The 12,768-nt window shown below is 48.8% G+C and overlaps 1 protein-coding gene across 1 annotated transcript; it reads right to left on the bottom strand.

Annotated features, from left to right (window-relative positions):
• Positions 1-7,266: 7,266 nt before the first annotated feature.
• Positions 7,267-12,555, bottom strand: ISCU (iron-sulfur cluster assembly enzyme). Its single transcript, XM_060249685.1, has 5 exons — positions 12,377-12,555; positions 9,947-10,060; positions 9,534-9,644; positions 9,270-9,348; positions 7,267-8,135 (listed from the first exon to the last, which is right to left on the bottom strand). Exons 1-5 carry the CDS (start codon positions 12,479-12,481, stop codon positions 8,038-8,040), a joined length of 507 nt encoding a protein of 168 aa, XP_060105668.1. The 5' UTR covers positions 12,482-12,555; the 3' UTR covers positions 7,267-8,037.
• Between the last annotated feature and the right edge of the window lie 213 nt (positions 12,556-12,768).

Raw genomic sequence — 12,768 nt, 5'->3', positions numbered from 1 at the left:
TAGCAGGAAAGAGCAAGAGTCCAGCAGCGTCTTTGTTTAGTCTGACTCTTTGTGACTCCATGGACCACATCATGCCAGGCTCTTCTATCTTCCACCAGCCTCTTAAATTTGCTCAAATTCATGTTTGTTGCATCAATAACACTGTCCAACCACCTCCTCCTTTGCCATCCCCTTCTTCTGTTACACCCTTTCCCAGCATTGAAGTCTCCAGGGAGTGCTCCCTTCTCATTCGGTGGCCAAAGTATTTGAGTTTCAGCTTCTGACCTTCAGCATCTGACCTTCCAGGGACCAGTCTGTGTTGATTTCCCTTAGGACTGACTGACTGGATCTCTTTGCAGTCCAAGGGACTCTCAAGAGTCTTCTCCAGCACCACAGCTTGAAAGCATCTATTCTTCTGCGCTCGGCCTTCCTCATGGTCCAGCTCTCACAGCCATACATTACTACTGGGTTTCCTCTCTTGGCCTGCTGCCAATAGGATACTCAGGATGGGTAGGATAGAAAGCAGGCTCTGCTCACTGTACCCCATTCCATTGTCTGAAGAAGTGTACTTGGAGCACACGAAAGCTTACATTCTGAATAAAGCTTTGTTGGTCTTAAAGGTGCTCCTGGACTCCTACTTTGTTCTGCTGCTTCAGACCAACACGGCTGCCCGCCGGGATCCATCTCGTTGTTGTTGTTCAGTCGCACAGTTGAGTCCGACTCTTTGCGACCCCCTGGACCAAGTCACGCCAGGCCCTCCTGTCTTCCACCATCCTCCCAAGTCTGCTCAACTTCGTGTTTGTTCCATCAGTAACACTGTCCAGCCATCACCTCTTTTGCCGTCCCCTTCTTCTCTTGCCTTCTGTCTTTCCCAGCATCAGGGGCTTCTCCAGGGAGTGCTCCCTTCTCATTGGGTGGCCAAAGTATTGGAGCTTCAGCTTCAGCATCTGACCTTCCAGGGAACAGTCTGGGTTGATTTCCCTTACGATTGACTGATTGAATCTCCTTGCAATCCAAGGGACTCTCAAGATTCTTCTCCAGCACCACAGCTTGAAAGCATCTGTTCTTCTGCGCTCGGCCTTCCTTATGGCCAACGCTCACGGCCATACATTGCTACTGGGAATACCATCGCTTTGACTATACAGACTTTTGTCGCCAATGTGATGTCTCTACTTTTTATTACGCTGCCCAGGTTCGCCATAGCTGTCCTCCCAAGGAGCAAACGTCTTTCAATTTCATGACTGCCTCTCTCTCTCTCTCTCTCTCTCTCGGCTTGACTTCGCGAATGAAGATTTAAGAAGGGTGCAGTAGTCCACGTCTGCTGCAGGCTCGCTGGTGGCTGACAAGACCAATGCGGGACAGGCAGGTCCGGCCACAGTGGCTGCAGGGAAAAGTCTGATTTGGGGTTGGTGCTGTAGCAGTGCGATTCTTCCTCAATCTCCTTTTGTCCTCAAGACCAGCTTAAGATCACTGCCTAAGCAGCACCTTAAAGACTAACAAAATTTGTGGCAGGAGAGGAGCTTTTGTGAGTCATGAGAGACTCAGAAAAACTCCTCCCCTGCTACAAATTTTGTTAGTCTTTAAGGTACTGCTGGACTCTTGCCTTTTCTGCTGTTCCGTTTAAGATTTGTGGAGGGCTTTGTTGGCTCATGCCTCTGCCTCTGGTTGCAACAATACGTCGGGGCTTGACTCTCCCCTTGCATTGGGCAGCTGCCGTCATATACCATGACACCGTAGCAGCTGCGGTGCAATTTCGGTTGGAAATCTGAGCTGGCAATAAATTATTTCAAGCAGCACATCCCTCATCCACATAGCAACTGGCGCTTGGGAAGAGGGGAAATATTTGGACATCTCGCAAACACGACAAGCATCTCCGACTTTCCGTAGATCTGTTGAGAGCCATGGAGCTCTTCGAGTTCACGTATTCATGTACAGTGCATGGCTTGTTGCCAGAGAGAGGCTGAAGAACAACACTCTCGTGGTGCTAGAACAGGAAAAGGAGAGCCCAGGGCATCTATTGCTGCCTTAGATTTCCTGGCTATGATGGAGTGCCATTTGGGACGTTATTTTAAACCATATGCTCTATTTCGAAAGGTGCCTCAAATTAATTGGGAAGTTTTTTTAAAAAAAAATGGGTACTGTTTTCGCTCTAACCTTGTTCCAACGTTGCTCCACGCCACCATTTTGCAGCTTGTGATTTGCTGCGTGGCAGCGTAAACTTGAAAAAACAGGTTTACGTTGCCGTGCGGCAAATCTCAGGTTGCCCCGGAGCAAAATGGCAGCACGGAGCAGCTGGTGCAAAATTTCTAGCTTGCTCAAGAGAAACAGAAGCCTGGCCCAGAGCAATGTCAGAGCAAGGTTAGTGCAAAAATGGTTGAGGTTTAATACAGCCACTCACAAACCCCGCAGTGGGCCAATGCTGTCTAAGAAGAGGTTTGCCTCTCTCACACAAGAGCCTGCCTTAGATCTAGATGGGGAGCCGTGTCAGTCTGTCTGTAGCAAGAGCAAAGAGCAGGAGTCCAACAGCACCGTCAAGGCTAACAACATTTGTGGTAGGAGCTTTCGTAAGTCATTGCTCTTCTTCAGATACGACTACCGCATGAGTCCCTCTGTCCTTATATCTTGGAGTGGAGTAGTTCCAGAAGCCAAATGACATTAGCAGGCAAATAACAAAAGCAGGTGAATGATAACACTAGGTACAACTGGATTATGCAGAGAGGCAGTCGGTGTGGCGAAATCAGCACTGGTAATGAGACAACAAACCTAGGTCTCGATTCAGTCCAGGTGGATGCATTGTCTTGAGCTTCTTAATGAGTTGCAGTTTAGCAGTCCCTCCTTCTAATCTCCCTTTGAAATTCCTTTGTACAAGAACTGCTACTCTTAGCTCAGAGACTGAAGGTCCTGGAAGGCACAAAATGTCCAGGAAGGCAGGCCTTGAACCTGGGCAACTGCTGAGCAAATCTGGGAGGATCTACTGGGTGCCCACGCGTATCGCCTCCTCCCGTCCCACCACCGTTCTGCAACTTTGGTACCCAAACACCTGCTTGTGCAACAAACAGGCCTTGGAAGAGTTCTTGCCAAGATGCAATTTGTTTTGCATTTCATAAGGACTAGAAACCTGTTTGTAAAGCAGAGTTCTGACTCTAGTTGGCCACGGCAAGTGATTCGGTTCCCAGCAGCTCTGCTCCCTGCTGACTGTTCTTGCCACGAATAGCTGCCGATCCTACCCTTGTCATGAGGCATCTGGGAAATGGAGTGTGTCCCTATTCCTGAAATGTACAGCTTCCTGGGGGATTCCCATTGATGCCTGGAAAGGCCCTGCTCAACCAGAAAAGCAGGGCAAGAGAAGCCCTTTGGAGCCCCAGAACCCAGCTGCAGCAGGGGCAAAATGAGGACAGTGCTAGGAATATCCACACACACACACACACACACACACACACACACCCGCCCCACAACTGGCCACAGTCAAGAATCCTTTCTGTTGGAGAAAGGGCACCCTTTGGTTTGTTTAGTCTATGTACTGTGCTGCCCCCTAGTGGAGCTCAGGGCTTTGTCGATTAGCTGCTTGGAAATAGCCTTAGATTGGCCAATTTTGGACCTGTTCCACTGCAAAGAGCATGTTAGAAGAGCCTGAAGAAAAAGCCTGTTAGACTGGCTTGAAAAACACCATGGTGGCGAAGGCAAAACCACTCGCCGGCAGGACTTTGCACCTTGCATTTGCACGGGGCTGCTACTTGGGCAAAGCAGCTATCATCTTTGCATGAGCGGCAGTCCAGTTTAAATTAGGCACCACCAGCTTGGATTGGGACAGGGCTGCAAAGTCTGGGTTGGGGAATTCCTCAAGGCTTGGAAGGGTGTGGGGGGAGACCTGAGTGTGCCCTTCAAGGTGGCCATTCTCTCCAGGAAAATTGCTCTCTCTAGTCAGTTGAAATTCTGGGAGATCTGCAGGCCCCAATTGAAGGTTGGTACCCCTCGCTGTGCTGCTTCAGATGGGTAGCTCTCGAGGGTGGGGATCAACAACTTCAAAATGGCCCTTAGCATTGCTTTTAAGTAAAGAGGTTTCATATTTTTAAAGCAATTTTTTCCGTCTGTTTCACAAAGATCATTTCCCGCTGCGGATGGTTCACACAGTTTTCATATTCAGGCTGGGGGTTTAATGCTTCGTTAGCGTTCGTGATTTCATGTTTCCATGATTGGACTGTACTTTGTGCCAGTCAGGCCTCTGCAAAGATGACTTTTGACATTTCTAAGCAAAGAAGAACTAGGTCCCTTTTTTATTCAGAACGTAAGCTTTCGTGTGCTCTCTTAAGCACGCTTCATCAGATCCCCTCGTCTGATGGAAGTGTGCTTAAGAGAGCGCACGAAAGCTTACGTTCTGAATAAGAATGGGTTGGTCTTAAAGGTGACACTTGATTCCTGCTTTGTTCTACTGCTTCAGACCAACGCGGCTGCCCGCTTGGATCTAGGTCCCTTTTGTCATTGATAGGTTCACCTGCAAATATTCCACACATACCAGGTCTTTAACCTAAATTTTGCAGTTTTCTTTCAGTAAGTAGGTTAAAATTGCCAAGTGTAAATATTAACCAGCATTTGGTTATGTTCTAGTTGACAGTAGTCTTTTCAGTAATTTTCATTTATACCCGGTTTTTCTCTCCAGTGGAGACCTAAAGAGTCTTACATTATTCTCCTCTTCTCCATTTTATCCTCACAACCCTGTGAAGAAGAAATTGGATTTATATCCCGCCCTCCACTCTGAAGAGTCTCAGAGCGGCTCACAATCTCCTTGACCTTCCTCCCCCACAACAGACACCCTGTGAGGTAGGTGAAGATATTGGATTTATATCCCGCCCTCCACTCCGAAGAGTCTCAGAGCGGCTCACAATCTCCTTTGCCTTCCTCCCCCACAACAGACACCCTGTGAGGTAGATGAAGACATTGGATTTATATCCCGCCCTCCACTCCGAAGAGTCTCAGAGCGGCTCACAATCTCCTTCCCCTTCCTCCCCCACAACAGACACCCTGTGAGGTAGATGAAGATATTGGATTTATATCCCGCCCTCCACTCCGAAGAGTCTCAGAGCGGCTCACAATCTCCTTCCCCTTCCTCCCCCACAACAGACACCCTGTGAGGTAGATGAAGATATTGGATTTATATCCCGCCCTCCACTCCGAAGAGTCTCAGAGCGGCTCACAATCTCCTTTCCCTTCCTCCCCCACAACAAACACCCTGTGAGGTAGATGAAGATATTGGATTTATATCCCGCCCTCCACTCCGAAGAGTCTCAGAGCGGCTCACAATCTCCTTTCCCTTCCTCCCCCACAACAGACACCCTGTGAGGTAGATGAAGATATTGGATTTATATCCCACCCTCCACTCCGAAGAGTCTCAGAGCGGCTCAGAATCTCCTTTCCCTTCCTCCCCCACAACAGATACCCTGTGAGGTGGGTGGGGCTGAGAGGGCTCTCACAGCAGCTGCCCTTTCAAGGACCACCTCTGCCAGAGCTATGGCTGACCCAAGGCCCTTCCAGCAGGTGCAAGTGGAGGAGTGGGGAATCAAACTCAGTTCTCCCAGATAAGAGTCCGCACACTTAACCACTACACCAAACTGGCTCTCCATAGGTGAAGCCAAGAGAGGGTGACTGGCCAAAGGTCAGTGCTTCCATGTGGATTCCGACTGGGCCTTCCAGATACTAGTCCAGGGGTGGCCAAACTGTGGCTCTTTCACACATATTGTGTGTCTCTCAAAGCCCTCATCAGCCAGCTTGGAGAAGGCATTTCTCTCTTTAAACCTCTTCGCTAAGCCAAGCCAGCTGGCAGCTCTGTTTCCCCCACTAAAAAGTTAAAGTTGCTTTCTTTCCCCCTCCCCATCTATTTTCTTTCCTTCCTTGCATCTCTCAAACATCTGAGGTTCGTGTCTTGCAGCTCTCAAACATCTGACATCTATTCTATGTGGCTCTTACATTAAACAAGTTTGGCCACCCCTGTGCTAGTCCAATACGCTTTTTACTGCAACACCATACTGGCTCTTTTCTCAGTATTGGGAAGGGTTTTTGTTTTTCTTTTGAAAAAATCAGTTTAAATTAAGAGAACAAAGTTGGACTCCAGTGGCATCTTTAAGACCAGCATACGATTCTGCATGGGATGGAGAAAGTAGAGAAAGAGGTACTTTTCTCCCTTCCTCACAATACAAGAACTCGTGGCCATTCAATGAAATTGCTGAGCAGTCGGGTTAAAACGGATAAAAGGAAGTACTTCTTCACCCAAAGGGTGATTATCATGTGGAATTCACTGCCATAGGAGGTGGTGGCAGCTACAAGCAGAGCCAGCTTCAAGAGGGGATTGGATAAAAATATGGAGCAGAGGTCCATCAGTGGCTATTAGCCAGAGTGTATATATATATGTGTGTGTGTGTATATACACACACACACATATTGGCCACTGTGTAACACCGAGTGTTGGACTGGATGGGCCATTGGCCTGATCAAACATGGCTTCTCTTCTGTTCTTATGTGACACAGAGTGTTGGACTGGATGGGCCATTGGCCTGATCCAACATGGCTTCTCTTATGTTCTTACGTGACACAGAGTCTTGGACTGGAGGGGCCATTGGCCTGATCCAACATGGCTTCTCTTATGTTCTTATGTTTTGTGGGCGTGCATGCATCTGAAAAAGGGTGCCTGCACACCAAAGCTTCTACCTAGAATTAAACTTCATAGGTCTTAAAGGTGCCCCTGGACTCTAGCTTTGTTCCACTGTGTCTGCACTGCTACATAGTATCAGTCTCAATTTCTTCGTTCTGATGCCTATGGATTATCAAATAAAGCCTAACTTTGTATCACTTCAAGGCCTGGTTGATTTGAGCTCCCATTGCCTGACACACTGCTTCAGACCAAACCCCCCTGAATCAGCCTAAATTATGCATGTATACAGGGTAGAACCTGTTTTCAGTGGGGGAACCCAGACCCCTCCTCTAGCTCTTTTCAGCTTTCCTTCCACAGTCTAAACAAAAAACAGCCAGAGGCGCCTTCAGGCTCAGCCTTGGGCAAGTCTCGAGCACTGACCCTACAGCAATCTTTAGCTGGCATGCCTCTGTGCATTCCCCAAACCCCTCTTGAGAGGAATTCCAAGGCCATAGTGAATGAGCACCATCTAGTGGAGAAATTGCTTGGCAGACATTTCCTCAAAAACACATTTAGGCAAAAACCTACCCCAACCTTTCGGACTAGGGCTGAACAATCAACTCTCTCCCCATAGTACAGAGGGGGGAAAAAACACATGACATGTCTTACTGCTTAGAGAACAGACATTAATTTATTTATGCATACAATTATATAGTATGTTTTGTACATAAATCTGTATTTTGTGCAGAAATAGCCTGATCGAGGCAAAAGCCACTCCTATACAACAAAACTTGACGCGGCTGGTGGAAGAGGTGGCCCACGCTTTCCCCTCTTGGCTAAGGGCTTTGTGCATGCTGCTTCTTTTACGTTAGGCAAGGAGAACAGGGTGCTACCCGACTGGATTGAGCCTTTCTGCTTTGTACCCCACACAGTGATCTCTCCCTCCCCGCCTTCCAACCAGAATATCTCACGTAGAGTCAGGTGGTGGAGGGGCTGCACATTGGCACCTGCAGGTAATCCTCACTCCCAAATAGGCAATCTTTTATTTCCACGGAGAAAGCCCTTCCCCTCTCAGACATCGAGGCTGCAAAAGCCACCCTTCCCTACCTATTTATTCAATATTCACACTAAGGCCTGAGTCGATTTTTTGCTAAAGATCAGAGCGAGTGTAATGCTGAAATCACAAGCAGATGTTCTGTTCAGAGGTATGTGGAAATAAGGAACAGGGGGGCAGCTAGTACTGAGAAGTGCAAGGTGGCAGCCCACTACACTCTGCCTGCCCGGGTGGTTTTCGTACATTGTGCGTATGAAGGGTGTGCTCCCCTCTCCCCCCGCTTGCAATTCACCAGAGGCGAGTGCGCTGGCTCCCTAATGTAATTGCTCAGTAAAGGAAAACAGGAACGAGAGAGGAACAGCTTCGCCACGAAGGACTCTTGCTATTCGCTGGCCGCGTCCTTCTCTGCCTCGTTGCTCTTCGTGTTTTGTTTCAGCTTGTAATCTGCTAAGGCAGCTTTGATGGCATCTTCAGCCAGCACTGAGGGGGGGAAAGGGGCGAGGGGAGGATTAATCAAATGATTTAAGAGCAGGAAAGCACCAGAGAAATTTTGTTTGTTTTGAGAGAGAGAGAGGGAGAACACACCCAAACAGCCAGGCTTCTAACAGAAGACGACGACTGCAGATTTATACCCCGCCCTTCTCTCTGAATCAGAAACTCAGAGTGGCTCATCATCATAGTTTATTACAGTCTCAAGACCAGGATACAGCATAAACATTATATGGGAAAGTAAAAAACAGACATAATATACAAAGTAAAAATCTAAGTTTAAGAACCTTTAAAATGCAAATCCCGCCGTCTAAGAATTGATGCACAGAACTCAGCGACTGTATATGTAATCTCTGGATTCTTATCTGATAAGAGCTAATGAAACCTTGCTTTGTTTGTATTAATATAACCAAGTGTCCTATCGACTAACGGGGTAACTCAGAGCGGCTTACAATCTCCTATATCTTCTCCCCCCACAACAGACACCCTGTGAGATGGGGAGGGCTCTCCCAGCAGTTGCCCTTTCAAGGACAACTCTGCAACAGCTATGGCTGAACCAAGGCCATTCCAGCAGCTGCAAGTGGAGGAGTGGGGAATCAAACCCGGTTCTCTCAGATAAGCGTCCACGCACTTAACCACTACACCAAACAGGTTGCATTTAATAACTCTCTTCCTTCACAGAGTTTGTAGCTTCCCCTATGGATCTCTCCTGCTGAAGGGTTAATTAACTTAAGAAGCCCACTCATTCAGCAGGGCTATTTGGATTGCCAGTTTTAGGAAACAACAGGCTATCAATATATCATTTCAGCATCCAAAGCATTTGCAGGGGTATCACCTTCGTGTGAAAAAAGAGAAGAGAAAAGCAGAGGTGTTAAATTAGTAGCAGCTGAAAGCTGCAATCTCCATTCTTTCTCATTCCATGGTGGAAGAGGATCCAACCCTGATGGCAGTCCTTTTTCTGGGTGTAAGAGCTTTGCATTGCTGCCTAAGTGAAACAAGGACACTTTCATTGCATTTTGGGTCCTCGCCTTTCTCAATTCAGCTCCGGTCTCCAGTTTCACATTTGCCAGGAGAGGAGGGGCCCAATGATTAACTAAGCAGGGGGAGTCATCCAAAGTTACTTACTGGAGCAATGAAGCTTGACCGGAGGAAGGCAGAGTTCTTTAGCAATGTCCGTGTTTTTGATCTTCAAGGCTTCATCAACCTGAAATGTACAAGGTAATCCTCACTCCCAGATAGGCCGTCTTTTATTTGGTTGTTATTCCTCCCTCTTTCCCCAGGCACATCCAATCCTGCTCCAACTGCATTGTGCTGTGATGAGGACTGGCTAACAAAAGTCAGCACAGTTACCTCCTTAGCGCTAAGGCCTATAATACAGACCAGCCTTACCATCTTCCCTTTCACCCATTCAGTGGCCAAGGAACTCGAAGCGATTGCTGACCCGCAGCCAAACGTCTTAAACCGGGCATCGACAATTCTTCCTTGTTCATCCACTTGAACCTGAGAAAATCCCAGAGATGTCAGTTTCCAAATATTATTTCTTTGAAGGAAAAAAAAACCCATCTACGAATAATGAAGCATGAAAAACAGAGAAAATATCATTGCATGGATTTTGGAGGGGGGGGGGCAGAGCATCAGCTTTGTTAGCAGAAGGTCCCAAGTTCAGTCCCTGGAATCGCTAGTGGAAAACATCCTGAAAAAATAAATATATTATCCTGAAGAGCTGCCGCCAGCCAAAGCCAACAGTGTGACGCAGTGGAAGGCAATTTTACGTGCAGCGTCTCAAGGCCACAATAACTTACTTGCAGTTTCATGACATCTCCACAAGCTGGTGCTCCCACAAGGCCGGTCCCAACATTTTTGGCAGTCTTATCCAGAGAACCGACATTTCTAGGATTCTCATAGTGATCCACAACCTGGAACAGAAAGTTCAGAGGTTAACATTTGGCAGGGCTCCATCTCTCAGTTACACAAAGGACCGTGACTAATCCCAGACAGGCGTAAACAGAACTATTAAACTCTCCAGCCCTCCCACCTGGGAAAACATGAATGCCCAGAAACTTATGCTCCTACCCTTCCCAGAACCTTAAAAGTTTATGTGGGCCAAATAATTTGGTCAACCCTAGGAACCTGAAGTGATATTATGGGCAATACATCTTACAGTTTCCCCACAACTCAGCAGACATGCATTTACAAACAAGAGGTTAACTGCAAAATGAGCCACCACGCCTCCAAGACTGGCAGCATACAAGCGGGAACAGCTCCACTTAACATGCTCTGCACATGAGCTTCTCAAGCACACCTGGCAAGCAATAAGCTTGAGGAGGTGGAGTAATCGCTTGAATGTGCTGAAATGATACAGCAAGGAAATACTAGGCTGTGTGTGACTGCAATCCAGCGGAGCACGTTTTTCTCTAGCCTCAGGCCAGCAGCCGCTATGCAGCCTGCTATTTCTTAGAGAGCCTCTGCCAGTCAATGCTGCCCTCTTCTCTCCCTCCTGCATGGCTTGTCAAAGGCACACAAGTCTGAAGTGAAGTCCTTCCCTTTCCGCACTGTTCTTAAGCAGACCTGCAGCAGCAGCCCAGCAAGACGGCAGCCAGCGCAAAAGAGATTCAGCACCATAATCAAGACTCTACAGTAGCAATACTAAACCCACAGCCATGGGATAGGCTTAGGAGGGCCATATTTACATGCCAAAGTCTACATGTGTGTACAAAAGTAAGAGTTCAGGTTTCCCAGAACATGGACAGACCCTACTATTCTGCCACAAACTGGATACCAGGATCTCCCTACCGGAGAACTTCCACAGGTCTGAAGACTCACATACTTCACTCTTCCATTCCACTAAACCCTGGGCTCAAAGGTAAGCAGCAGTCCCCAGCACACCTCTCTTTCCCACCCTCCCCGGTGGAAGACTTCCAAAGGCACACTGTCCTTTCCTGCTGGAGCCCTTGGCAGCAAGGAGGGCATCGTTATTCTTTAGCAGACCAGTGATCTGTTCAGATAAGAGATTTTGTTTTTTAAGGTGTGTGTGGGGGTGGGGGCACTAAACCTGCAAACAGTGAGCCAGTACAGATAAAGCCCTGAGAAACACCATCTTGATCCGAGCCACTTTATTCTCTTGGCCCTAGTCTAGCAGGCCAGCCAGATGCTCCTCATGTTTCACTGTCCCCACCCCAACTCTACCCCCTCCCTCCCAACATGCCACTCCCCCTATATCCCAGGGTTCCCCTAACCTAGCCAGACCTCAGAAGCTAAGTGGGGGTTGGCCCTGGCTAGTATTCAGAAGGGAGAGCACCAAGGAATACCAAGGTCGGGATGCAGAGGCAGGTCATGGCAAACCACCTCTGAATGTCTTTTTCTTTGTTGCCACAAGTCAGCTGCCTCTTGTCTGCAGCAACCACCCCAGGGTCGCCAACCTCCAGGCGGAGAGCTCTCTCCTGGAATTACATCTGACTTCCAGACAACAGAAATCAGTTCCCAAATCTGCTTTGGAGGAGTTTACACCCTGCGGCAGAGGTGGCCAACAGCTCTCCAGATGTTTTTTTTGCCTACAACAAAAGCCCCAACCATTGGCCATGCTGGCTGGGGCAGATGGAAGTTGTAGGCAAAACATCTGGAGAGCTACCATTGGCCACCCCTGCCCTACGGAGATCCCTCCCCTCTCTAAGGTTGCCAAATCCAATTCAAGAAATATCTGGGGAATTTGGGGGTGGAACCAGGAGACATTGGGGTGGAGCCAAGAGCGAGGTTGGAACAAGCATAATTGAACTCCAATGGGAGTCCTGGCCATCACATTTAAAGGGACCGCACACCTTTTCAATGCCTTCCCTCCATCAGAAATAATGAAGAATAGGGGCACCTTCTTTTGGGTCTCATAAAATCGGACCCCCTAGTCCAATCCTTTTGAAACTTGGAGGGTCTCCTGAGGAGAGGCTCCACATGCGATGCTAAAAATCTGGTGCATCTACCTCAAAAAACAGGGGAGCCCCCCCGCACCCCACAGATCAGTTTTCCATTATACTCTATGAGAATCGGTCTGCATAGGGAACAATGGAGTGCCCACAGCTTTCTGATGACCCTGAGGAAGGGGGAGGGCCTCCAAGCCAGGGGATCCCCTGCCCCCACCTGGGGATTGGCAACCCCACCCCTCTCCAGGCTCCTAAATCTCCAGGATTTCTAAGCCGGGAGTTGGCAACCCCACTTTTGCCGCGGGTGCCGCCTTCCCCCACCTTCTTGTGATAGCCCAGGGCCGGCAGGGCCTGCTCGGCGCCCGACTGGGGCCTCAGGAGAGCGGCAGCCGCCGTCCTCACGCCGCTCGCCCTCAGCGCCGCCATCTTGCCTGTTTGGGAAAGACGACACGGGCCCGCCCGTAACCGCGGAGGCGGCGCGCGACGATGACGCCACCGGCCGCGGCGCGACAAAAAAGCCGCCGCGGGCTATGACGTCGCAATAGCGCCTTTCAGCCCCGCCCCTTTCTCCCACGGAGGGAATTAACTGTTTGCTGCCCGGAAGGTTTCCCCCTCTAAGTTGTGGCGTCTCCTGAGCAAAAGTTCGACTATTTGCCATTAAAGTTGTGAGCTGCTGCATTAAGTAGTTTGCTCTGGGGCCAGCCTTCCTGAGC

Source organism: Heteronotia binoei, chromosome 11 (assembly GCF_032191835.1).
Source record: "Heteronotia binoei isolate CCM8104 ecotype False Entrance Well chromosome 11, APGP_CSIRO_Hbin_v1, whole genome shotgun sequence".
Classification (NCBI taxonomy): domain Eukaryota; kingdom Metazoa; phylum Chordata; class Lepidosauria; order Squamata; family Gekkonidae; genus Heteronotia; species Heteronotia binoei.
Note: the sequence above shows the minus strand (reverse complement) of the source record. Positions and strands in the feature narration are given on the sequence as shown.

Coding starts and splice junctions, on each gene's coding strand:
- ISCU (XM_060249685.1), bottom strand. CDS start 12,481: ATGGCGGCGCTGAGGGCGAGCGGCGTGAGGACGGCGGCTGCCGCTCTC. Junction 10,061..12,376: donor CCCTGGGCTATCACAAGAAG/GTGGGGGAAGGC, acceptor TTTCTGTTCCAG/GTTGTGGATCACTATGAGAA. Junction 8,136..9,269: donor GGTCAAGCTTCATTGCTCCA/GTAAGTAACTTT, acceptor TCCCCCCCTCAG/TGCTGGCTGAAGATGCCATC.